The following is a 24,709-nucleotide window of genomic DNA, read 5'->3' on the forward strand; positions in this document are numbered from 1 at the left end:
ATTGGAATTCATAAAAAGAGCCTGTCGTTCATGGCCTCTGGGACTGTAATACATATTTTTGGTTTGGTATGCATATAGCTTATTTCCTTCATGACTATATTGGTACTGTTTTCTCTCTTTGGGGCTGAACCCTTCGGGCAGCTGCACTCATGAGATCTGCAGACACCTTAAACTGCTCTCAGCCAACCGCAGTCTCTCTCCTACAATCACTCAGAGAGAGCGTCTTCAACAAAACCCAAATGCGGCCAGTTATTAATCCAAAAACACCTACAAACATCAGTTTGAGTTTCATTTTGTATGCCATTTTAGGTGTGGTGAGTACATTTCCAAATATACCAATCACTGTATGCAGTCACATTACATTCATAATTTGCAAATGGCTAAATATAAATTGTGGACTTTTTCCATTTTAGGATGAAAAAGCTCAAATCTTGGATTCATTTATCTGGCTGCAGTTTGTAAGGATCTATTATGAACTGCCACCTTGCCTGTCACTTTATCTATTATGAACTTGTCATATTTGCCTTCAATTCCTAAAATCTTAAATATGATATTTTGATACTTATAAAAAAAATTTTTTAAAGGCGTTTATATGATTAATGAAAATAATATGAAAATTAATCAATTATGATATTTGCGTTTTTTAAAGGAATGGAGTATTGAAGGTTTGAGCTGGGATCCTGTTGAATGTGGAACAGACAGAATCACAGTGCCAAGAAAAAAACTCTGGAGGTCTGATGTTGTCATCAATGAATTGTGAGTTCTAAAATACAACATTATGAATCAAACCATTAAATAAGGTTCTACTACAGGGCTTGTTAAATGCTTGATTCTGTTTGGTAGACGAACATTCTAAGGTGTGTAATTTTTTCTAGTAAACACACAACTAAAGTAGTTTTAGGCAGGTCTTGACTGCATTATCAATGGCTGATCTGCATATGGCTCAAGTTGCTAGCTCTGGAATAACTTTTGGAATATGAAACTCAGGCTTGGCAATTGATGCATAATAAATTATTCCTACACACAAGACAAAAATCTGACAAACCTCTTGAAATAAAACATTTGAACGGTGTCTTGAGGTGTGGAAACCGTAAAATAAGTGGAATAATTGACTCTGGGTCATTGCATTATTTGAAAAATAATGCACACCTGATTCGTGTTGTGACTGCATTACCACCTCGGGTGTGCATCATTTTTCTAATAATTAAGCTTGGACTGTACAACCTTATTAATAATATAATAACTTGGTAATATATTAAACATACTGGTCAATAAAGTGTAAATAGTGAATGTTACAGGCAAGACAAAATGGGTAAATTACTGAGAATTACTAAACGGATAGTTCCAGATAATACTGGATGCTTCTTGGTCAATGTACATAGTTTCTCCCATCCCTAGTATGTGCAAAACACTTTGTTTCCAGATCAACACAGACAAGTTGAGTTGACTAATCAACAACCACACTAACCAACTATAATACTAATATTTTGTCAGTAGTTGTAATAAATACAACTGTTGTTGCTGTCTGTGTCATGCTGCTCTATTTAATTACAGCATGAGTGACAACCAAGCCCCAGAAACATATTATGTTTATCTTTACAACAACGGCAAAGCAGAAGATCGGCTGCCAGTCCATGTGATCAGCTCCTGCAAGCTAAGCATCTACACCTTTCCTTTTGATATTCAAAACTGCACCTTCACATTTAACTCGTACAAGCACATAAGTAAGTAAAGTAACTTTTTTTTAGGATGTAAATTAAATGATCTAATTAATAAAATGTTAACATTCAGTTAAGATAATAAAAAAACAAATATATGTAATTTGTGTGGGCTTGACGATCTGTTTGGATAGCAGTCTAAAGAATATAAATGTCTTTAAAAAGACACTAGCCGGGTAGATTTTAATTAACAGTGAATTAGTCATCTCACTTACAAAAAAAAACATATTTTTCAAAATGGGAAATGAGAACATGGAAATGCAAATCTGCAATAATTGTTAATCTGCATATGAATTCCTCCCTCTACAGATACAGATATTCAGCTATCACTTTTAGAACCAGTGGAGGCCACGTTTCAAAAATCCCTAAAGTACATGGAGACTAAAGGGGAGTGGCAACTCATTGCCATAACCGGCAAAAAATCTGCCACCACATACGTTTACATTGACGGGTTGGAGAGCTGGGATGAACTTGTTTATCATGTTTGTGTCACCTTCAATTCCTAAATATTGTAGTTGATTAATATTGTGAATATTTGTGAATTTTTTTTAACTAAGATTAACTGATTTTTTTTTTATTCATGGTCAGTTCAGAATTTTTCATTTGAATGGACTATTTATTGGATTTTTGTTTTGTTTATTGTTCTAATGGTTGTCTCGTATTAGATTGCACTGAAGCGCAGACCAACTCTATATGTGGTGAACCTCCTGATCCCCAGCTACTGCCTGATAACCGTAGATCTGTTCAGCTTCCTCCTGCCTCCTCAAAATGTGGACCGTTCTGCCTTCAAAATGACTCTTATTCTGGGCTACACCGTCTTCCTTCTCCTCATGAACGATCTGCTTCCTGTTACAGGAGACACCATCCCTCTAATAAGTCTGTTTTCACTGTATATAAACAGTCTTGAGTCCACTTGTGATAAGTTTCAGTATTGCATTTAATTCTAATAGAAACTTGTTACAAATTTTTATTATCATTTTACTCCTCATGTAACATTTATTTTATATATGATTTTTTTTAAAAATATTAACCCTTCTTAAAATTAGATCTCAAACTATACAGGTGCCTTTAATCAAATTCAACCGTCTTCAAGTACCAACTATCTTCCAACTTACTTCCAACTTACTTTTTGGTAACACTTTACTTTGATGGTCCCTTTTGAACATTCTGTTGACTGTAAGTAACCTTGAAACTACATGTCAATTAACTCTAATTAGAGTATTAGTAGACTATCTGCTAAATATCTGCTAACTCTTTATTATGATGCTCCCCCAACAGACATTCTACTGACTATAAGTAAATTTGCATTTATTAGGGCTGGGACAATAAAACAATGCATCGCGATTCTTCAAACGATTCTGGAAGATTTCTTCCAATTCCTTACAGACACTGCTTGAGTCATCTATAAAATAATCTTTCATATAGTTTGAAGCAAATTACAAGTGTGTCCGCAGTGGGCTGTGTTTACATTAATTTTGCGTCATAGAAACATTCTTAGGTGCAAGTACATTTAACCACTTACATGGACTCATCTCGCACAAAACCGAATGCTTTAGATCTCTTCTTCATGAGCTTTTGAGAGTGTGGTTAAAAACTAACCTACAGTGCCATCTGCTGTTAAAAACTAAGATCAGAATCCAATCGATTGAGATTGAGAGAATCGCATTCTTAAAATCTCAGAATCGATCCATGAATCGTGATGCATCGATTTATTATCCCAGCCCTAGCATCTACATGTCAACTTATTCTAACCCTACCAGTCTACTAATACTCTACTAACACTCTACGGAGATTTAGTAGACATGTACGTGCAATGTTACTTATAGTTAACAGGGACCATCAAACTAAAATGAAACTAACTTTTTTCATTATTATTATTTGTTACCTTTCGATACTGATCAGAATACTGAACACCAGCACAGACTAATGGCTTTTCAACCTGCCAAAATGGGCAGGCCGACTATTTAAGTCACGCTAAAAAGCCATTTGAGTCAGAATTGTTCTCCTTTAGCGCAAAGATCATCTGTCCTCACCACGATTGACGGCGCAGAGGAAAAGGGCTGTACCGTCTCTGTGCATTTCTGCCCACCCACCACACTGCCTCAGCTTAAAGTCTAAAGGCTCCCACCCATCCAAGCCATGCAAAGGGACTCCCCGGTCTCTCCTTTGGGCTTATTTGGTTCCGCAGTGGATGGCTTCACTGAACTCTTCACAGCGGCGCAGAAGACATCACAGGCAATGCTCCATTTTTTTGCCAAAGAGAACGAGTTCCTCAGCTAAATCAACGTTGACTCAGCGGCACACCAAGCCAGCTCCCGCAACTGCTTAGTCCCAGCAGAAGTCGGATCTTGAAGCAGGTCTTACGTCCAGCAAAGCGCTATTATTTCACCTGCCCTATACTATTGCTGGACCCTGAGCTGCCCAAGCAGCCCTGATGTCTTTTGTGCACCTCCCAAGTGTGTGTGCACCTCCCAAGCCCCTGTTCAGTTCTAGGTGTTGGAGGCATTGTGTTTGTTGCCAGTACTTTTGTACTGTGTTTGTGGCCCTCTTCCCCACGGCCACCCACCCACCTACCTACCCACCAGTTGTATGGGTGCCCAGACCTCTTTCCGCTGTTATAGAGAATCAAATTTAAAAAACACTTTCACAAAAAGAGCATTCCTCCTCCGTTTCATGCTGTTGTGTGACGGGCATGCCATCTGTGGCTCTCGAACCCCTCGCCGCCCAGAGCCAGGACAATCTCCGCTCACTAAGAGCAAAACATGTGCCAGGCTCCATGAAAACTGGAGCAGATATTCTGTCCCAGAACGGACCACCTCAAGGGGAATGGAGACCCCACCCCCAGATAATCCACATGAATTGGAGCACTTTTGGCCAGGCAGAAGCGAATCTCTTTGCATTGAAAGAGAACATCCACTGCCCAATATTCTTTTAGAAGGAAAAGGACGCATTAGCCCACAGGTAGCCCTCCTTGAACCTTTATGTCTTCCCTCAGGTCATCAGCCGAATCAGAGAGGGTAGATGCTCAGTCTTACTCATGGCACCACTCAGTGGTCATGAACCAGCAGTGGTTCCCGGGAATGGTTCAGCAGCTGTCTGCAGCACAATGGCCAATCCAATCCTGCTAAGAAGGGAGCTCCTTTCCCAATTGGAGGAGTCAATATGGCATCCCTAGCCCGAGTTGTGGAGCCTCCACCTGTGGCCTCTCGATGGGAACCTTCACGCCTCACAAAGTAGGTCATTCGATTGGGAAACACCAACTGGTGGTCAGATTTTTCGGAGGTGCAAGGAGGCTTAACCTGCCCCTACACGGCCCCTTCTTGAGGCCTGTCTATTGTCCTAAAGTCACATCGGGGCCCTCCGTTAAAGCCACTCACGACAGCCAACCTTCGGCCTCTCTTGCTTAAGTCCGCTCTCTTGCTGGCTCTGACATCGGTCAAGCGAATTGTTGACCTGCAGGCTCTTTCAGTGGACACTTCCTGCCTCGAGTTTGGACCCAATGACAGCAAAGTTGTCCTTAAACCCAGATGAGGCTATGTGTCTAAGATGCTGTCCACGCCCTTTAGGGCATAAGTCATTTAACTCTCTGCTCTCCCCTATACTGAGAGTGAAAAGATGCCACACCCACTTTGCCCGGTTCGGGCGCTTAGGGTGTACATTGAGCTCTCCAGCCAATTCAGGCAGTCGGAGCAGCTGTTTGTGTGCTTCAGAGGCCACTCTAAAAAACTGACAGTTACTAAACAAAGATTGTCCTATTGGATAGTGATGAGATGAGATATTTCTAGCTTACAAGTCCTTGGACTTGTAGTGCCCTATTGGGATGAGGACCCACTCCACCAGGGAAATGGCCTCCTCTTGGGCTTAGTCTAGCGGAATATCCATTGCTGACATCTGTATGGAGGCTGGTTGGTCCTCGCTCTTCACCTTTATCAGGTTTTATAACCTAGATGTCCCTGCCCTTCAGGCACGGATTCTGTCTGCCTAATCAGTCTCCACACTCAGGGGTTTTTCTTGGAGATATCATAACCACAGGCTCCGGTCCCAAACCCAAGCCTGCCATCTTTGGACATTCTAGGTCCTTAACTCTAGTAGCCTGCCTGGGGACCTTGTCACTAAGTGCCGCCAGGCTATGGCCTCGCAGGAGAGCTTCTATTCTGTGCTAGCAGCACAGCGTTTTGCAGTGCGTTCTCCATAATCATCAGAGACTGACTCAATACGAGTGAAACGTATCGAAAGGGAACGTTCTGGTTGCTAAAATAACCTTGGGCTAAAAAAGCCACTTGTCTGTGCTGGTGCACTGATGTGAACCAATCAGGCTACTATATTTGGAGAAAACTGTATGTACTCCCATAAGCACCAAAGACATTGCTTGTTCCCGTTATCTCAGGAACGTTTTTTTAACCCTCATGTTCTATTGAGATTGTGCTTTTTATGAGAGACACCAGCAATGTAGGTTATGGAGATCATATACATTTCCTTAATTAAGCTCTTAATTTGCTATTTAATTAATATGTTTCTCTGCCCTAAACAAAATCCAGTAGGTGGATGTTGTTGAAGCTTTAGCTGATTTTACCATAAAGTAGTCATGCACTTTGCAGACATGTGACTAGAATAAATACAGTAAATCAAATCTGTCAGAGTGAGCTTCTACAGTTTGCATTCCAGTAATAGTGAATCATAGCTTGTGTTCATTATTTTTTCTTAATGTTTTCTATATCAGGGGTTTTATAAGACCACAAACAAAAGTAATATTTTCATGGTGGTCATCTGAAGCTTTTTAAGTATCACAAGATTTGTAAAAGTCATGAAGTATCCACCTGATGCTTTTCGGTCAATTAAAATGGTCTACAAGTTATCAAAATTAACATAAGGGGGGCTAATGTTGTACATTTCTAGTGTCATGTTGCGGACCTTCTATACTACAGTTTAAGACCCACTGATATTTACATCAATAACTTTAATTTGAAAGTTGGGAACTTATGTTATTATCTCCCTCTCTCCCTGCAGATGTGTTTTTCTCTGTGTGTTTAGCACTGATGGTGGCCAGTCTATTGGAGACAATCGTCGTTACTAATATTCTTTGTGGCTCGAGTGACTATCCTCCTCTACCAAACTGGATTAAAGTGTTGTTCCTGAATTACCTGGCACGAATGGTTTGTTTGGGCCAGAAAATCTCTGACCAGAATTCTGCCCCTCAAAGTGAGTCTCATACCGGCTGAACAACCAGTCAAACATTTTCTGGAGGGAAAAACAAGCAAATAATATTGACCCAGTTGGACAACTGGCAGTATATAATGTGTGCATCTACATGAAAATAAAATACTGAATCTATTAAATACATTATAGTCATAAGCTTAAAAAAAACATGCAGCATGTCTATTTACAACATATCAATGATAAATCTTGTGTTTACTTACAGTCTCTATAGATCCCATTAATAAATCAAACTATTTCTGCCAACAGAAAACACCAATTACATAATTCCCTACTCACCTGAGAAAGAAATAAACCAAACTAGATCCCATGAAAAGGGCATTAAAACACCATTAAATCTTGATGGGCAAGAACTGAAGGAACTAAGGATGTTACATGAAGATTTACTCACCATTCGCCAGCATGTTGATAATCATTTCTCCAGTGATCAGAACTCAAAGGAGTGGATCCACTTGGGGGAGGTCATTGATCGATTTCTGTTTGCTTTGTACGTTGTTTTCCTCACTGTTAGCTTCTTCACCATACTAATATTCTGGTTGTACTGGTCCAGTTTTGACAAAAAAGCATAATATCCTGGCCTGTAAACTGTAACTGTACAAAATTGTATGTTTAAATGCAGATGTTCGAATTCACTGGTCGATCTCTTTAAAGACTGCTCAACTGCATACATGGACTCCTCATACAATGTCTTTTGTTATACAGTAACTTATGTCTTAAAGCAGCAGAAGCTTTATTTTAATTGCAGACAGCATTAGTCAGTTGCGCAACCACATGTATTATAAAACTGTATGCTCTACGCTCTTAATGGTAGACCACTGTTTATCCAGCATTTGACCTAAACTTATATTCACTTATATTCTTGCTCTGATTCTTTGTTTTTCACTCATTAAACTTCCATTGCAAACATATTACTGTAAAACTTTGCTTGTTTTTTTTACAAACTAAGGAATAAGACTAAATGATTTTCTACAACTTAATAGCATGCCACAGAAAATTTTCATGAACATTCCTAATGTATTTAAATGATCAGCAAACAAGATTAGGGCTCTGGGTGATATGGCTGACAGAGATTATGAACTCATGAATATTCAGCCTGTCATTCAGACAATTTATTCTTATCTGCTTTTTTCTTGGCTGCATTTAATTTTGAGGAATGAAATATCTGTCTGGGTTTGGAGTTAAATGTCTGTTTTAGTATCTGAGGACCATCATTTTCTGAAGGCTTTGGTGAAGAGGTCCTGACACCAGTGGCTTCAGGTCTCTGAGGGAAGTCCCCTCCAGGGTGCCCTTTGTTGCCCTCAGGGGGCCGTTCTGCCAACCCCGCCACCTCGTGTGCTTCGCAGTGGTCTCCGGTGAGCCCATGTATCACTGGGATGCTCGCTCCCCTCTAAGGAGGGTCTCAGAGCAATCAGTTCGGCTGTTCCCTGCCGGTTCGCCACTTCAGGGCACCGAATTGGTCACTTGAGTTAAACCAGAGACCAGTCTTGAGAGGCTGGTTCTCTTAGCATCCAGGGGTAAGTGGTCAACACCTCACTTCGGTGCCCTCAGGGGGCAGTTCCCGCCAACCCCGCCACCTCGTGTGCTTCGGGGAGCAGCGGTAACATCAGAGACCACTCTCGAGAACAGGCTCTGGTTATGGAACAAGTGGTAAAGGTCTTGCTGGGGGAAGGGGGCCAAAGAACCTGTCCCTTCCCCCGACAGAGACTCCGGATTTACAGCCTGTATTTTATCTTTCCTAAGAAGGGTGCAGGGTTGCGTCCAATCCTAGATCTGTGCGCTGAGGCGAATCGTGACACAATCAGATGCGAGGACTGGTTTGTCATGGTAGATCTTTAGGGCGCATACTGCCGTATTCCATCCTTCCTAAACTCAGGAAGTTCCTCGGGTTGCTTTCGGGGGCAAAGTGCACCAGTATCAGGTTCTTCCTTTCGGCCTAGTCTTGTCACCTCGTATTTTTGCTCAATGTGGAGCAGATGGCGGTTCGGCATTGACATGTCGTCCTCCCTATATAAAAGTATGGGGGTTTAGGCTGAATGCTAAGAAATGCTTTCTCCATTACAGAGGACACTTTTTCAGGTGTGGTGTGGGATTCGACGACAATGCAGACACGTCTATCTCCTGCTCGTATCGGTTCAATCCTCACAGCTGTGAGCAAGATAACGCTAGGCCAGTCACTCACTGTCAAACAATTTCAAGACAGTTAGGTCTGATGGCAGCTGCGTCCTCTGCGTGCTCTGCATGATCAAGGTTACGCGCAGGTGCTTCGTACTTTGGTTATGTAGAAAAAGCCTTGGTTCTTGTCCCAGGGTCCTGTGCTGGGAGCTCCTTGTCGTTGCGTAACGCTTATGACGGATGCTTCCCTCAAGGGCTGGGAAGTGACCATGGATGGTCTACATTCCTGGGCACCATATTCAGGGAGCAGACATCCTATCGAGACAGGGACAAGGTATGGAGACTAGGTATGTCGAGACCCGGGGAATGGAGACTCCACCTCGAGGTGGAGGAGCTCATAATGAGGTGCAGATGTGGCTGGGGCTGCGTCTGTACCAAGTTTCCCTGATTTTTCTACTCCCCGGTGTTCTGGAGAAAAAAGTTATGGAATATGGGTTTGACCTCTAAGGGGGCCCAACTCATAGACTCAGGTCTCTGTTATAGGTTATTGAGGCCACGCTCACTCTATAACTCCCTGCACAAGGAAACTGGCGAGAATCATCACTTGCATCCAGTTAACTGCCGGGTTGGTACAGAAACCGTTGGTGTTTCCTCCGTGGTGCATCGGATCAGAAGGAGTATAGCGCCTTTGTAAGCCTTATAATAGGGGTATCCCTGCAAGAGGTGTGTGATGTGGCAGGCTGGTCCTATCCACACACATTCATCAGGTTTACATTCTACATTTGGGCTTTACCCCTGGGTCCCGGGTGATTTATGTCTTTGTTGTGCTTGCCTGATTTCACACAAGACTGGTCACTGGTCACTATGGCAGCAATGGTATAGACGTTTCCATAGCGTCAATCTCGATGCAGTGCAAGTTCGCTTGAAAGGGAATGATTGATCATAATATCCATATCTCTCCTTGAACACATAGTAGGTTTAAAAGGTACAGTTTGGAAATTATGTCAATCTTTTGTATGTGATTGATATTTTTCAGACAGTTCTGGAAACTCGACCTCCACTAAAAGACGCCTTCCTTAGGGTAGGGTCTATTCTCTCTCCCACACTTTTCTCTTTGTATTTGCTCCTGTTGGGCAGCATTTTTAGAAACCATGGAGTATCATTCCACTGTTTCGCCGACAACACTCAACTGTATTTGCCACTAAGGGCACCCGACGAAATCTTTAGATTCTCTTTTAGCCTACCTAAATTATATTAAAAACTGGAAGGCGGAACCTTTTGTAATGTTAAATGAGGACAAAACAGAGGTCATTGTTTTTGGCCAGCCAAATGACTATACCAAGGTCCTTTTAGAATCGAGCACATTGGCATCTTACTGTAAAAAGTCGGTATGAGCTTTATGCTTCCTAATCGATGATAACCTAAAAATGCAGAAGCAAATCAATTTGGTGGTACGGGCTTGTTTTTATAATTTGCGTCTCCTAGTAAAAATTTAACCTTTTTTATCAAATGTAGACTTCAAAAGAGTTGTTCATACCCTCGTTTTAACACATCTCGATTTTTGTAACTCCCTCTATCTCTAAATAATCAAGTGCGCATCCGGTGTGCGATACCTGGAGTTGTCCTGGATGCGACGCGACGCTGTGCTTCTCGTCCGGTGTGCGACCCCCTTTAGAGTGGTGCAGGTATGACATCACTTTGTAGGCCAAAACGCAGAAGCGAGTTGCATTTTAGCACTTCTGGTTCCATCGTCCCGAAGTCAATGGGTTTTTTGAATGGGGATTTGGTTAAATGGCTGAAATAAGGTCTGTGGTGAACATAAGGTCAAGACACTTTCATGTTTTATTCTAAGACATAAAATACATTAATATTACTCAACTCGTGATTTTTTTAAGCTGTTACATGTCTTGAAAAAGGAGGCTGCTAACAAGTGGTAGTTACAAGTGACAAGGAACAGACTCAAGAATTACTTCAGCACCACCCTCACAGTGCATTATGGGTATTCTCTAGCTAGCCGTTGAGCATACATTGGTTGTACACTTGTCCTTGCAGTGCATTATGGGATTGAACGAGTGCACTTGATAAGGTCCACTATGGTTACAGACACCACTAGCTGTTCCCTATTTAAGGGTATAGGGGGCGATTTCAAACACAGCTCTTGGAAACAGAAAACAGGAAATAAGAACATACAACTGAACAAAATAAACATCAAAATAAGAGTCTTAAAACAGAAATTCAAAAACAGGATATGACACTTAAGGCCCGTTTACAGTTAGCAGAGTACACACCACAACTATCACTGCGCAGAGAAATCCACACTGAAACATCTGTAGACTCATATTTCATCTCCATCGTAAAAGCTTGCTGAGATTAAACTGAGACACCAGACATAATAAATTTATCATGCTATTCTTCTGCAACGATCATTTTAATAGCAAAATATTTTACCACTCAATGGTGCATCCAGGTCACACTCAATCACTATTACATTTATATTTCACTGGACAAAAAAACACTGTCTAAGTGTGGACGAAAGTCCAAAACTGAGAAAAAGATGATGAAAAGAAGAAGATAGCAAAGAGATGAAAGACAATGCAGGATCTGATTGTTTAATTTGAATCAAATGTTCAGGTTTTACAAATGCCCATCATTTACATAATGTAAGCGTAGCGTAATGTTCTCAACCTTGGTTTGCTTAGTTTGTATGATCCATTAAACCCTGTGGTCACTGCCTGAGTAGGAGAACGTGTGAGGTTGTTATTCCTCTCATGACTCAGTTTTAAGATTTGTTTGACATTGTTTTTTGGTGTTAAATTATATGCGGCCTTCACATGCTATGATCATAAATATGAGTTTCCTAGTTGAAAATTGGAAATGAACGCCCTCTCAAATGGATTTACTCCTGTGGGAAGCTCGAGATTCATTTTGATACTCAAGTTCCCGAGTTGGGCGGGCCAAAAACGTTAAACATGTTGGAGGGGAGAACGATTGTATTTGTTGTTTTTTTTCACAACAGCCACATCACCTTGTCTTTTCGTTAAAGTAGTGCATATTTACATATATGAATAATAATTTGAAGCATATTATATGTTTTTTAAACAGTGAAAATTGCCTGTATTTGATCGAAATTCCAGAATCGTCAGCAAGCTGGCTATCTAGATAGCGCTGTGAATGTTTTTATGTTTGTCAGCGAATGGGACACTACAAAATTAAATATCTTTACATTTTGGCTTTAATAAGATTTCCTCAAGAAATAGTCAAGAATAACTAACCTGGTGTCCTCCATGATTCCTGTTCTTTTCGACAACAAATCACTTGAATGCAACAAGCTCGTAATCACGACTTTAGAAGTGGGAAGTAGGACATTTCTGATAAAACTTGAAAGCAGCATAAATCCTCAACTGTGCTTGTTTTAGCAAGCTAAGCTAATACCTGTTGTCCATCTTAAACAGGAAAGCATTATGGATTGTATTTTATATTGGTGTTCTACATGGTTTACGCCACAGGTTTATTTATCCCGTCATTTTATTTGAACTTTTAGGCAAGATGGTAATGAACAGACAACTGATGTTAGGGACATCACTGTACATGAATGAGACCAGGGACTTTATCCATTGGTGCTCTATTATAATGCTAAAATATATAAGAACCCCCTTTTAAATAAATTTTCAAGATTTTTAATTGTTAATTTGATTAATTCTACAATCAAGGTTAGCTAGAAATAATGATTAAATAAATAATCTACTAAAATTAAGAATAAAAACTTATGTTTACACTCCACAAACATGTTTTTGTTTCCCAAAGAACCTTTCTGTCAACAGTTCTTTAAAATAAAATATTAAAAAATTAATAATGTGAAGAAAATTGTAATAATCTAAAGAACCCCTTTCCGCAATAAAGAACATTTTGTGGAATGGAAAGATTTAATGGATGTTAAAGGTTCTTCATTTTGGCTTGTTGTATTATTTTTGTATTATTTTTGCTAAGTGGTTACAATGGAAAAATCTGTTAATGGTTAAAAACACAAACAGCCAAGAACCACCATTGCCAAGACATTGTCAACTCAACCATCTCACCCACAGAAAGACTAGAACATTGTTTCAACTCTAGACAACTGTCATTTAACTTGCCTGTAAAACATTTGCGATAACTTTTCTTACCAGAGAAGTAGCTCGTATTCTGGTTCAGGCCCCAGTCTGCTTTCATCTTGACTACTGCAAATTTCTTGTTGGCAAGCAAATATTGAATATTGTCGAATGGCTGTAAAATATTGAGATTGATTTTAGAAAAATGGGTGTGAAAAAGCCATTGTCCCCTTTTCTGGTTATTCTAATTTGTGTAAACAAATAAGTCATATAAAAAGCAATTATTCAGGTTGTGTTCACTGTAGCCATTGTGCTTTAAACCTCCACACATACAAATTGGCAAAGTAAAATCTGATTAATATTTAGTTGCAATCCAACTGACTGAGGACCTGATGGCTTTTATCTGTCTTACAAAAACACGGGTAAGACTAAGAAAAGTATGACAATTTTTGTGTTATAACATTTTATTTTCATTTTATGTGTATTGGCCATGGGAAATGGTTTCCTTATTTTTAAGTATGCTGAAATCTTTCAGTTGTTTCTTTTTAGCTTGTCTTGACCTGGAGTTTTTCATTTCCCCAACTATCACTAAAAAGTGTTGAGGGAAATTATAATTTTGTACAGTTTAATATCTTGGTAATGTTAAAGAATTTTAGTAAAGGTTTTGTACGGAGCCAAAGGGACACGACTGGAGGAAAAAAAAAATATATAATAATATATATTTCATAACTTTTGCGTTTCCTCACAAAACGTATGCTTTTCCATCAAGAAACATTGCATTTGCTCGGATTTCTCAGGGGAACGCAAAACATTTGCAAGAAAACGCAAAAGCATTGAAATAATTATTTTCTCCCATCTCATATTTTTATGAGCCCCCTTTAGGGGCTCCATACTTTAGTTTTAATTACTCAGTGGCATTGTAATTATTTTGTGCATATTTGCCATATATTGCAAATACTACATTCAACAGGCTTCAACACGGTTTTCCACTCACACTTGGTTCCAGTGGATCACCAACTGCTTCATTATACAATGTAAGATATATTGCCATACAAATATTTTTTTTGAGGTCATTTGATTGTAGATTTATAAAAAAAAATCTTAATACATTTCGATGGTCCACTATAGACATTATACTGACTATAAGTAACTTTGCAACTACATGTCAATTAACTTTCTGTCAGACTGTCAGATTATTATCTGCTAACTCTTTATTTTGATGCTCCTCAACAGACATTCTACTGACTAACTAACTAACTTTGAAACTACATCAACTTATTCTACAAATCCGAACCCTAACCTAACAGTCTACTAATACTCCAATGAAAGTTAGTTGACATGTAGTTCCAAAGTTACTTATAGTTAGTATAATGCCTAAAGTGGACCACCAAGTTTATCCAAAAAGATGCATTAATTAACAAACACAAACTGCATTGTCCACTGCATAACCAGACCCTTAATGTCTATTATCTGATTGAAATACATAAAATGTCCCATCCTGAATTCAAGTATTGTTCTTTCAGCTCTCTTGCTAGGATCTGTAGAGCCGTTAAACTGTTCAGAACCAACAACAAAGTCTCTCCTTAATGCCATGAAAGAGGAAGTCATCAGCTACAGCGAGGCAAGACCGGTTATAAGTCTGAAAACTCCCACCAACGTCAGCGTGGATTTGACTCTTTATGGCATTTTAGGAGTGGTAAGCAAATCTATGGAAGACTACAGCTTTTGTACAAAATTATGACATTAGAATAATACTAATCCCACTAAATTCCACTAAAAAATGGTTACAGAATCCATATATTTTCCCTTTCAGAATGAAAAATCACAAGTGTTGGAAACATATCTGTGGGTGAGGACGGTAAGAGTCATGACAAAGACACTGTTTAGACCTGGTATTAACAGCCGATTTGCATGATCCAATCACATTTTGCAGTGCTTAATACATCCAAGACTGTTTTAACTATTGCAAGAGCATATTTAAAGAGCAGTGCTGATAGAATTATTATTTTTTGTAGAGGTGGCAGATTGAAGGTTTGAGCTGGGATCCTGATGAGTGTGGAACAAAAAAGATCTCACTACCGAGAGAGAAAATATGGGTTCCAGACATTGTCATTAACGAATTGTAAGTTGCACAAGTCAAAGGTAACAGCTTTGACTATAGCGTCGAGGAAAGAGAAACAACAACAGTAACAAAAAATTATTGACAACCAGATCTTATGTGCTGGTGATTTCGTATAAATTTGTATGATGTGGTTTGTATGGAAACATACGATTTTTAGAAAAAGTAATCATTAAGGTCCAACCCCAACCTAACAGTCACTGGGAAGGATAGCAGATCGTACGAAAATGTAGGAATGAGATCATACGAATTCTTATGAATTAGCCAACGATTCAGCAAAATGTAAAATAGTTGCCATGTGAGTGTGTTGGATTGTGCACATGCAAAAAGTTAAATTCTTGGTGAATTTCCCTTTCTGTCTTAAAACCATAATTTTGCAGCATGGATGAAAACCGAGCACCAGACACATACTACGTCTATGTGACCTCTACTGGTGAAGTTATCGATGGACGGCCGATTCATGTGATCAGCTCATGCAAACTGGACATCTACACCTTTCCATTTGATTTCCAAAACTGCTCATATACTTTCAACTCTTACAAACACTCTCGTGAGTGAGCAAAACTGAAACCTGTATATTTCTTGTTTGGCTACTTATGATTACATGGTACTTGTTGGTCTCGTTCTCTACAGGTGATGATGTCCAGTTGTTCTTCTTTCGGTCAGCGGAGCAGATATTCAAGCAGTCTCTTGAAGCAATGACAACTAAAGGAGAGTGGGAGCTGATTGACTTGCTGGCAGAAAAACCTGTACAGCTCTTTCTGGAAGGAGGATGGGATAACCTCATTGTTTATGTTGGTGGCATTTTAGAGAGGGGTAATTCACTAAGAAAGAATCACAACAGTGTTTTACTGTCATGATTTGGCGTATGTTACTCTGACTATTCAGAATAGCTCCACCATTGTGATCCAGACACCAATAAAAAAAGTTGTAAAGTATCATTGACTACACTATGACCCTGTCCCAAATGGCAGTCTTCCTCTGAGTCCGCACTTTTGTGACGCTCACACCAGTGCGAAAGTGCGAAAAGCAAAAGTGCGCATCGAGGGCGCATATCAACCGGCGACAGCATAGGGGGCACTCGTGAGCATCCTTCTGAAAACTAAAATTACTACATTTAAAAATTACTTATGGACTTAACGGACATGCGCACACGGCAGCCATTGTAACTCCACAAGACCGAAAGTGTATATAAAATGTGCCATTTGGGATAGGGCCGATGTGTCTGGATATGACCAGTTATAAGGCTCTTCTTCATCATTTGATCATCATTCTTGTACAATGGTAACCTTCCAAACCACTAACCATTAGGTGGAAACCCCCTTTGGAGGTCCTGTCCCATCTGGAGTTCCCACCCTCCTTTGGAGTTTTCTAAGTTGTAAATAGCACAATCTGTAATGAGCCTAATTTTTACACAAAGCAGGTATATTTGCACTTAAAAGAACAATTATCACCTAATGGATTACAGCTGAAAAAGTGCAGCAGAGATTACATATTTTTGTAGGCAAAACCCCAGACTTTCGGTTCCATCACTCTGAAGTCAAAGATTTTTTTAATGGGTTTTTTTGTTAAATGCCTGAAATAAGGTTTGTGGTGAACAAGCTCAAGATATTTTCATTCTATTTTACAACATAAAATACATCAGTAAGACCCCCTTGTGATTTAAAATAATAATCATTTGAAAAAAAATCTAAATCTAAATGGGACAACAGATGATGTCCGGATATTAATAGTCATCACATCAAACAGGTAAACTCATCTACTCAATAGTCCACTTTCACAGCAAAATATTTCAAACTCAATGGGAGGGAGGGAGGAGCCAGGGAGGAGACCACGGTGGGCGAACCCTGTAAGGAGATGACAGTTGAAGGAGCCAGGGAGGAGACCACGGTGGACAAAGCCAGGAAGGAGATGACAGTTGAAGGAGCGAGGATCCTGAAGGTCCTGGAGAGCCATGGGGACGAGAGGCCAAGTGTTAGAAGTAAAGCCAGAGTACCGTAGGACTGAGGCAGGTCCTACTGAGGCACTTTACAGCCTTCCCTTCCAGGTGAAGCTGGAGGAGCACAACAGAGCCTAAGGGGTGGAGGGACAAGTTGCAGATGAAGGCCCGGAAGTCCATGGCGAAGGCAGGGCGACTACTGACCAAGGTGGAGGCGAAGGTACGAGGAGCCTGTTGAGCCATAAGAATGATGGTCCCAGGTAGAGCCGCAGGAGCAAGGAGCCAAAGTGTAGCCGTCAGGACGATAGGCTGAGGTGGACTTGGAGGTTAGAGGTAGAGCCAGAGGGTCAACAGGTGGAGCTGCCGAACAATGTGAATCCAAGTTGCAAGGTGAAGCCAGCGTAGGAGGAGCTGAAGGCCTGAATGGAGACAGCGGAGACAGGGCAGAAGAACTGGGTAGCACAGGCAAAGGGTTATGAGATGACCTCCTTGGACATAACAGGACAGGCAGAGAGTTCTGGAATTGCCTCCTGGCCAACACTGTACAGGCAGAGGAGGTGGGATTGGGAAGCAGGGAGAGAGCATCAACGTTGAAGAAGACTTGGAGCTGGCAAACATAGGAGACTTGAAACTGACCTGAACCAGTGTAGGAGGAAGAGATTGGGAACAGAAGGAAACCAGGACATAAATTATTTCTGACTGGGAAACACTGGAAGGATGGTGGAGGATGATGATGATGATGACAATTCACTTCCTCATCCAGTTCCACCAAAATTTCCACAGGCACAGATGTAAGAACTGGCTCACACACCTGGTCAGACTGCTTTGGCTCAAGGACGGACAAGGCTGCAGGTACTGGCTCCGTAGAGGGCATCGGCATCAGCTCTAGCTCTGCGGTGGGGTATGGCTCTGTGTAGATGATCAAGGACATCATGAGGGAGGGAGTGGACTGGGAGGACTGCAGCTGAGTGGCAATGTCATCCTCAACCTCAACTACAGTAAATTATGAGCCACACAGCCACAGCAAAATGTCCATATATTGTGCCAGGGTCACGCAGGAATTTTCTACTTGCAACAATAGGCCGATGTTGTTGTCCAGTCCATCCAGAAAAAAGTCCATCAGAATATGATCATCCCACAATGTCAGGTGGCAATATTCCAAAAACTTCTCCACATACTGCTTGAATTTCCCAACCATTCAAGAAAATGGAAGACAGAATTTCCTCTCCCACTGGGTTCATGGTCTTTGGTCTGGCCTTTCTGTAACGACACACAAACACAGACCAGGGAGAAGAAAACAAGAGAGGGAGTTTATTGAAACAAATGGAGATCAAACAGGTGAGAAATGTGAGGTGAGTATACAGGTATATGTTAATAGTGAGTCCATGTAACACACAGTCCAAATGTGATGGTTATTAGCTGCAGGTGTGTATGATTAAAACTCATGCAAGTGTTCAGAATGTGCTGTGAAAATAAGCAGGTTTATGTTCATTTTCAAAAAACATTGGTTTTGCTTGTCGTCTGCTCTTGTGCCAGGAACTGAATGCACTATTTGGTGGGACCACTCTAGTTGAAGAAAAGGATGGAAAATGTCAGAAATAAAATAAAATTAATAAAATAAAAACAATAGAAGATAAAGTTGAAAACAACAAAAATGGATATACAATACAAGGAGCTTAGACAACTTCTTAGTGAATTCACCCCTAAGTGTTATGTTTGCTACTATGAAAACTATTTACACTTGATACTAATATTTCCCCTTACTGTTGTGGACTAGATTGTCTTGAGACGTCGAGCTACGCTGTATGTGGTGAACCTCCTGATTCCCAGCAGCCTCCTGCTTTCTTTGGATCTCTTCAGCTTCCTCCTGCCTCTTCAAAGTGTGGACCGTGCTTCCTTCAAAATGACACTCATCCTGGGTTACACCGTCTTCCTACTGCTAATGAATGACCTGCTGCCCGTCACAGGAAACAACTTACCTCTTATTAGTAGGTTCTCAAACCTTCTTATTCTCTTATTTTGTATATTTTCATCTTTACCCTGCTAAAAAGGCCAAATGGTCACCAGCACATGAGATGCAGGTGCAACCTACCCAATAGGAGTATTTTGGTAAACCAAAGGGGTCAAACTTTGGCTGGTTAGCAAGGCCCAGTTAGTGCTGGTATATGTCATAACAACCATCTGGGAGTACATTTCTTCATTGACGACCATCCTTGAGATTAATGGGAATGCTAATGTGGCGAGTGGCACTGCGGTAACTGACTACGCCACCCAGGGAGTTTCACCCCGGGAAGTAGAGTAAAGTTAGTTGGATAATTAAACCACCAAATTTACTAAAAGCACACAGGTTCGATTCATACACGAAGCCAGAGACGTAATTTCAGTAAAACAACAATAATTTTATTTATACCATTAAAATGAGCAACAAGAATAAAATACCATTCACACTAAATAAAGAAAACAAAGAAAAAGAGGGGAATGCTGAGGCCTTACCAGTGGAGGAGACCGGGTCAAAGGTTTGGGGTCTCAGGGGTTAAGGATTCCCTGATCACACATAAACACACCAAAAAATAACCAAACTCAAAATACACCAAAAGGGGAAAAACACAGCACACAGGAGGAGACACCACCACCGAGGACACCGACACCACCACCGAGGACACCGACACCACCACTTCTGGCACTCAGCACTAAAAGAAAAACATTCAGTTAATAAAGAATCAAAAAAAAAGAAAAGACATCAATCAATGAAAACAACCACAAAGAAAATCTTCTTTATAAACACTTGAATCAAAAGAAATATAAACTAATCAAATGTCACTCAATCAATAATAAAGTAAATTTCAAAGAAGAGGACAAGAAAACATAAATCAATGAAAACAAACAAAGAAAATCTGTATCAGAAAGAAATATAAGCTAATCATAATCACTTAATCATAAGCAAACGACGAAACCCTCCCAAACACACACACACGTACACATTAACGGACACAGGCGGGCCACAGAAGGCAAAGCTATCTTGTATAGCAGTCACTAAAATACAAACAGGGCGAACGCCCAAATGCGCGTCGAGTCCCGCGCTGTATAGCGCGTCGAGGCGTTCAGAACCCCAGGAGGGCTCATATAGCTTTCTCCGTTAACAGTCCGTTGTCAAGCACAGTTGAATTGAAACTAAACCTCCGTAGAGACAAAACAGCAGCGAGGCGGGAAGGACGAGACTCGTGTAGACACCGGCAACAACATGTGCTTCACCGTCCTATCGTACATACAAAAATCACATTTAATAACAAAACACGATTAAACATACACGCAATGCCGGCTCCCAATCGTATCGTTAGTACAGCTACACAAAGCATACAATACAACGGCCCATTAAACTCAGGTCCTGTAAATGTTTTAAAAAGGAAACGGATTCAACCTACCCGCAGCACAACCCGGTTCCGTTGCAGGAAAGGCCGGGTTTATGACAGGAGAAACACTGCAAAAGACATTGCACGTTGTAATGCCCATCGCGACACTAACAAAGTCTCTAAGCAGTGAGAAGATTAACCGCGCTACATTACCTGTCCAATAGCTACGACTGCCCCACGAACGCGAGAGAGAGGACCCACAGCGGAAATGCGCCTCTGACAACACCGTAGTGTCACGAGTGCTCACCCTCTGCCCATATAGCACGCAGCTACATCCTGATTGGTCCAAAGGGTGTGATGACGCCACTACAACCAATCAACCTGCTACACTAACAGCTAGCTTTTTCAAAGTATTAAAGACCTTGAGTTAACCAGTTTAATCATGAAGATTGTTCTGGCTATTAAAACTGAAAGTATAATTTCACTTCATAAAACTTTTTTTACACACAGTTGAAGGCATAGCCTTTCAAAGTATACTACATTTAATGTTTACACTTACAAAGGAGGTCAACGCATGTGCATTAACAACAACTTGCACTCTGTCTGCAGAATACTTAATAACCCATAGCCTATAAACATATTGTTCATCTTTTAGCTATAGTTGTAAAAATATGGGTACTTTCTGACCCCTTTGGTGTTTCTGTCTCATCCCTCATTATTTGACTATATTGTGAATTAATATCCCAGGGGCACTGTTACCACCTTGTGGACAAATTAATTAGAGCAAAAAAAAATTGCAAACTACGCAGAGAGAGTATGTGTGGTTAGAAAAATCGGGCTGCAGGCATAATGTATGGGCATACTGGTGATGCACTGTGTGCAGAGGCTAGCGTACAGATAAAAAGTGAAGTATACTTTGGGTTTAAGTTTTTCAGGTCTAGGTTCTGGCATAAAACAGCCTGGGCTGCGTTTCTCAAAAGCATCGTAGACCATCAATGGTACTAATGGTCTCTACGATCTACTGTACTTACGCTTACGAGGCATTTAAAAAACACAGCCCAGGACTCTTTCAAAAGCAGGAAATCCTTCTTCACCTCCAGCCTTATCTGATCTGATCTTTCTCTCTCGATCTAGATGTGTTTTTCTCTCTCTGCATGGCCTTGATGGTAGCAAGTCTACTTGAGACTGTCATCATCACCAATATCTTGTGTGGTTCCCGTGACTTTCCTCCCTTACCTAAGTGGCTCAGGATTCTGGTCCTGGAATATCTGGCTCAGCTTGCTTGTATGAAGAAATCTTATGAAGAAAACTGTGATGGTAAGCAGATACTTCCGTCTTCCCGGATGCTCTTACACTAGAGCAGAAGTTTTCGAAGTGTGGGGCACGACTCCCCTGACATGTTCTGGAAAGTTTTCAGTCCAAGGATCCAGTAAGCCGAATGCATTCAAACAGTCAGTCTAAAACAGCCCCAATGCAGAGAAAACCCAGCCGATTTCATCAGAGATAGTGGAAAGAATAGTGTATTTGGCTTCTCTCCTATTCTATAATTGTTTCTAAGCAGCCCAAGCTGTTTCTCATGGTGCTGTAAAATATAGACTGAACGGTGGCTCAAAACACCCAACCACTGCATGAGCATAATGATACTCAAACTCAAAGTTTTGATGGCTGACGATTGTAATCAAGGTAAAGACGATTACAGTGACATACAGGAGTCATGTATTAGGCACACAAGACTAGAGTACATTATTATTGATGGCATTATTATATATTCGCCAATAGCCTTATTTCCACTGTCGGGCCAGAAGCTCCACAGCACTTTCACTACAACACGCCCGTAACACGCCTCTCTGGAACAACGTCACACAAACCCATCATTTCACCAACAAATGGAAGTTTTATTTTAAAATAAGACAGAAAAAGGAAGTTTTATCAGAAAGAAATCACTGGAAATAGCGTGATCGCAAAACAAACATGATAAAAGCGACCGTTTGAATATTTAAAAACCAACCATCGATGTTTTACCACAGGTTTACAATAAAAAGTGATACAGTGATCATAATAATGAATTAACTTGTGTCAAAATTGCACATTAGTCACGCAGAAATAAAGTTGTTTACCGTTAGGTCTGTTTACAAAAAGGAAGAGGACAGACTTACTTATTCAGTTGCGTCTGTTTCTGTTTATTTGGTAGTTACAGGACAAATTTACATCATATTTAGAAAGAATGATAATTTCTACAAATATGGCACCAAAAATACGACCTAAGAAGATTTAGCACTCTCTCCCAGTAGGCTAGTAATATTTTCAGTCCAAGAAACCGAGGAAGCTCCCGCAAATAAAAAAGTTGCTTTATTTTATGATAGTCCGGTATAAGGAGACGAGACGTAGGCTACAGACAGATCAAATAAAAACATGATTGTGATAGCCTTTATGATTTGTCTGATTTCTTCAAGCGTTCATATTTACCATGTTTACTATGGTAATGGTTAGCGTGCATAGTCTTTTGCATTGCGTATAAATATTTCTACCTTATACGGTGAACAGAATCCACATCGGATCACAAACAGAAGCCATTCAAACATGAAAGTGAGTTTTGAGGTAAATTATTTTAAAAGTCTTTAATGCTGACAGAAACATCCGGCGCTGCCGTCTCCAGACTCAGGTAAACCCCACCTCTGTTCGTAACCACACCACTATCCTGAACTGGCCCGCTTTGGACCAAGGTATTCGGTGGGCCAGAAAACCCTGGCCGATGGCCCAGAGGAAGCCCTGACGAGGCCCGATCAAGCCCCGGAAGTCACAGTGGAAACGCGACACTAGCTTTTTCGCTTTTGGCCTGACAGTGGAAACGCGGCTAATAGTGTTTTTGTGTACTAATTGTGTACGTTGTGTCAAAAGGGAGGCCCACTTTATTTTACTTTGAAAACCCCTGCACTAGAGTTATTTGTACAAATTTTATGTCAGAGTTTATATCATTGGTGTAAAAGATGTTTTCCAACGGTGCTCTTGTTTCTTGTCTACAGCAAACAGATCTAAGAGCACTTTCTACAAAAACACCATGACTGATATTCCAAAGAAAGGACAAGTTAGTGCAAGTCCATTGAGTGTCTGGGAACAATGTCTAGAGGAAATGAAGAAGATGAGTAAAGATGTATTGGCCATCCGCCACCAAGTTGAAGAGCACTTCAGTAATGACAACAGCACCAATGAATGGATCATGTTTGGTCAAGTCATTGACCGTGTGCTCTTTATACTGTATACTCTCTTTATCGTTGTGAGTTTAACCACAATTATGGTTCTGTGGTTGCACTCGTACAGTCTAGACAAAAAGTCGTAGAATATTATTGCTCTGTGAATTAAAGACACCAAACGTTTGATGAGGTCAATGCAGCCCAGATTTATTCCTGATTTAATGTAAGGGATCATCAACAAAATACTCTTTATAGGAGCTTTAAGTGTCCCAATACTTATAATTGCATAGAATTATGTGACTTTTTTGCTCTAGAATTTAAATATATATATATATATATATATATATTTAAACTTAGTAAATTAAATCTGAATATGACTGATATCTGTAAATTGAATATGACATTCTGTTTTATCTGTATCACCAAAACGTTTTATTCCTTTTTGGTACAGGATGAATAGCAATTTCAACTTTAGTCACTGTCCAGTTAAGTTTGAGGAAAAAACTTATATTAAAAATATAAAAAACTTTGCTCCTGGTTTTCTGGTTGTTTTGTCAAAGTGTTTGTTGAGTTGAGTTTAAATAAATATATTTTAATAATTGTTTTAATTATTAATTATGGTAAATGATGAAAATGCAATAATAATGCAATGTTAATTTAAAAAAAAAAGAATAATACATGTTATATGTTAGGTGCCATACAAACAAGGCCAATCTGTGGATTTCAAGGTGGGATCGTGAAAATATAAAACTAGTCATGGCATATATATAAAAAAAAGAGTAGACTGCAAAAGTAGATTTAATAAAGAAAGAGTGGCAACATCTTGAAGAGCCATAACAGCTCGTGTGTGAATCCGGTGTTCTTTCTTCTAATTAAATCTGTGACATTGAACATGTTTTTTTTTCATCTAATGGAAAAACAAGATCACTAATGAGTTCAACTAAATGGATCCAAAGCTATTAAAACAAGCGAGGTCAGTGG

General features: G+C 40.2%; 2 protein-coding genes across 2 annotated transcripts; both read left to right on the plus strand.

The window, feature by feature from the left end:
- The first annotated feature begins 436 nt into the window (after positions 1-436).
- LOC306988875 (5-hydroxytryptamine receptor 3A) lies at positions 437-7,803 on the plus strand. Its single transcript, XM_079594050.1, has 7 exons — positions 437-458; positions 650-756; positions 1,555-1,724; positions 2,028-2,200; positions 2,384-2,594; positions 6,726-6,917; positions 7,182-7,803. The coding sequence occupies exons 3-7, from the start codon at positions 1,556-1,558 to the stop codon at positions 7,499-7,501; spliced, it is 1,065 nt and encodes a 354-aa protein (XP_079450176.1). The 5' UTR covers positions 437-458; positions 650-756; position 1,555; the 3' UTR covers positions 7,502-7,803.
- Positions 7,804-14,720: 6,917 nt separating this feature from the next.
- On the plus strand, positions 14,721-23,898 carry LOC306988352 (5-hydroxytryptamine receptor 3A; the record flags this gene model as incomplete). Its single annotated transcript, XM_079593288.1, has 8 exons — positions 14,721-14,825; positions 14,943-14,987; positions 15,145-15,251; positions 15,629-15,798; positions 15,882-16,042; positions 18,965-19,175; positions 21,672-21,854; positions 23,561-23,898. The coding sequence occupies 8 exons, from the start codon at positions 14,721-14,723 to the stop codon at positions 23,872-23,874; spliced, it is 1,296 nt and encodes a 431-aa protein (XP_079449414.1). The 3' UTR covers positions 23,875-23,898.
- Between the last annotated feature and the right edge of the window lie 811 nt (positions 23,899-24,709).

Source organism: Phoxinus phoxinus, assembly GCF_949152265.1.
Source record: "Phoxinus phoxinus genome assembly, chromosome: 20".
In the NCBI taxonomy this organism is placed as follows: domain Eukaryota; kingdom Metazoa; phylum Chordata; class Actinopteri; order Cypriniformes; family Leuciscidae; genus Phoxinus; species Phoxinus phoxinus.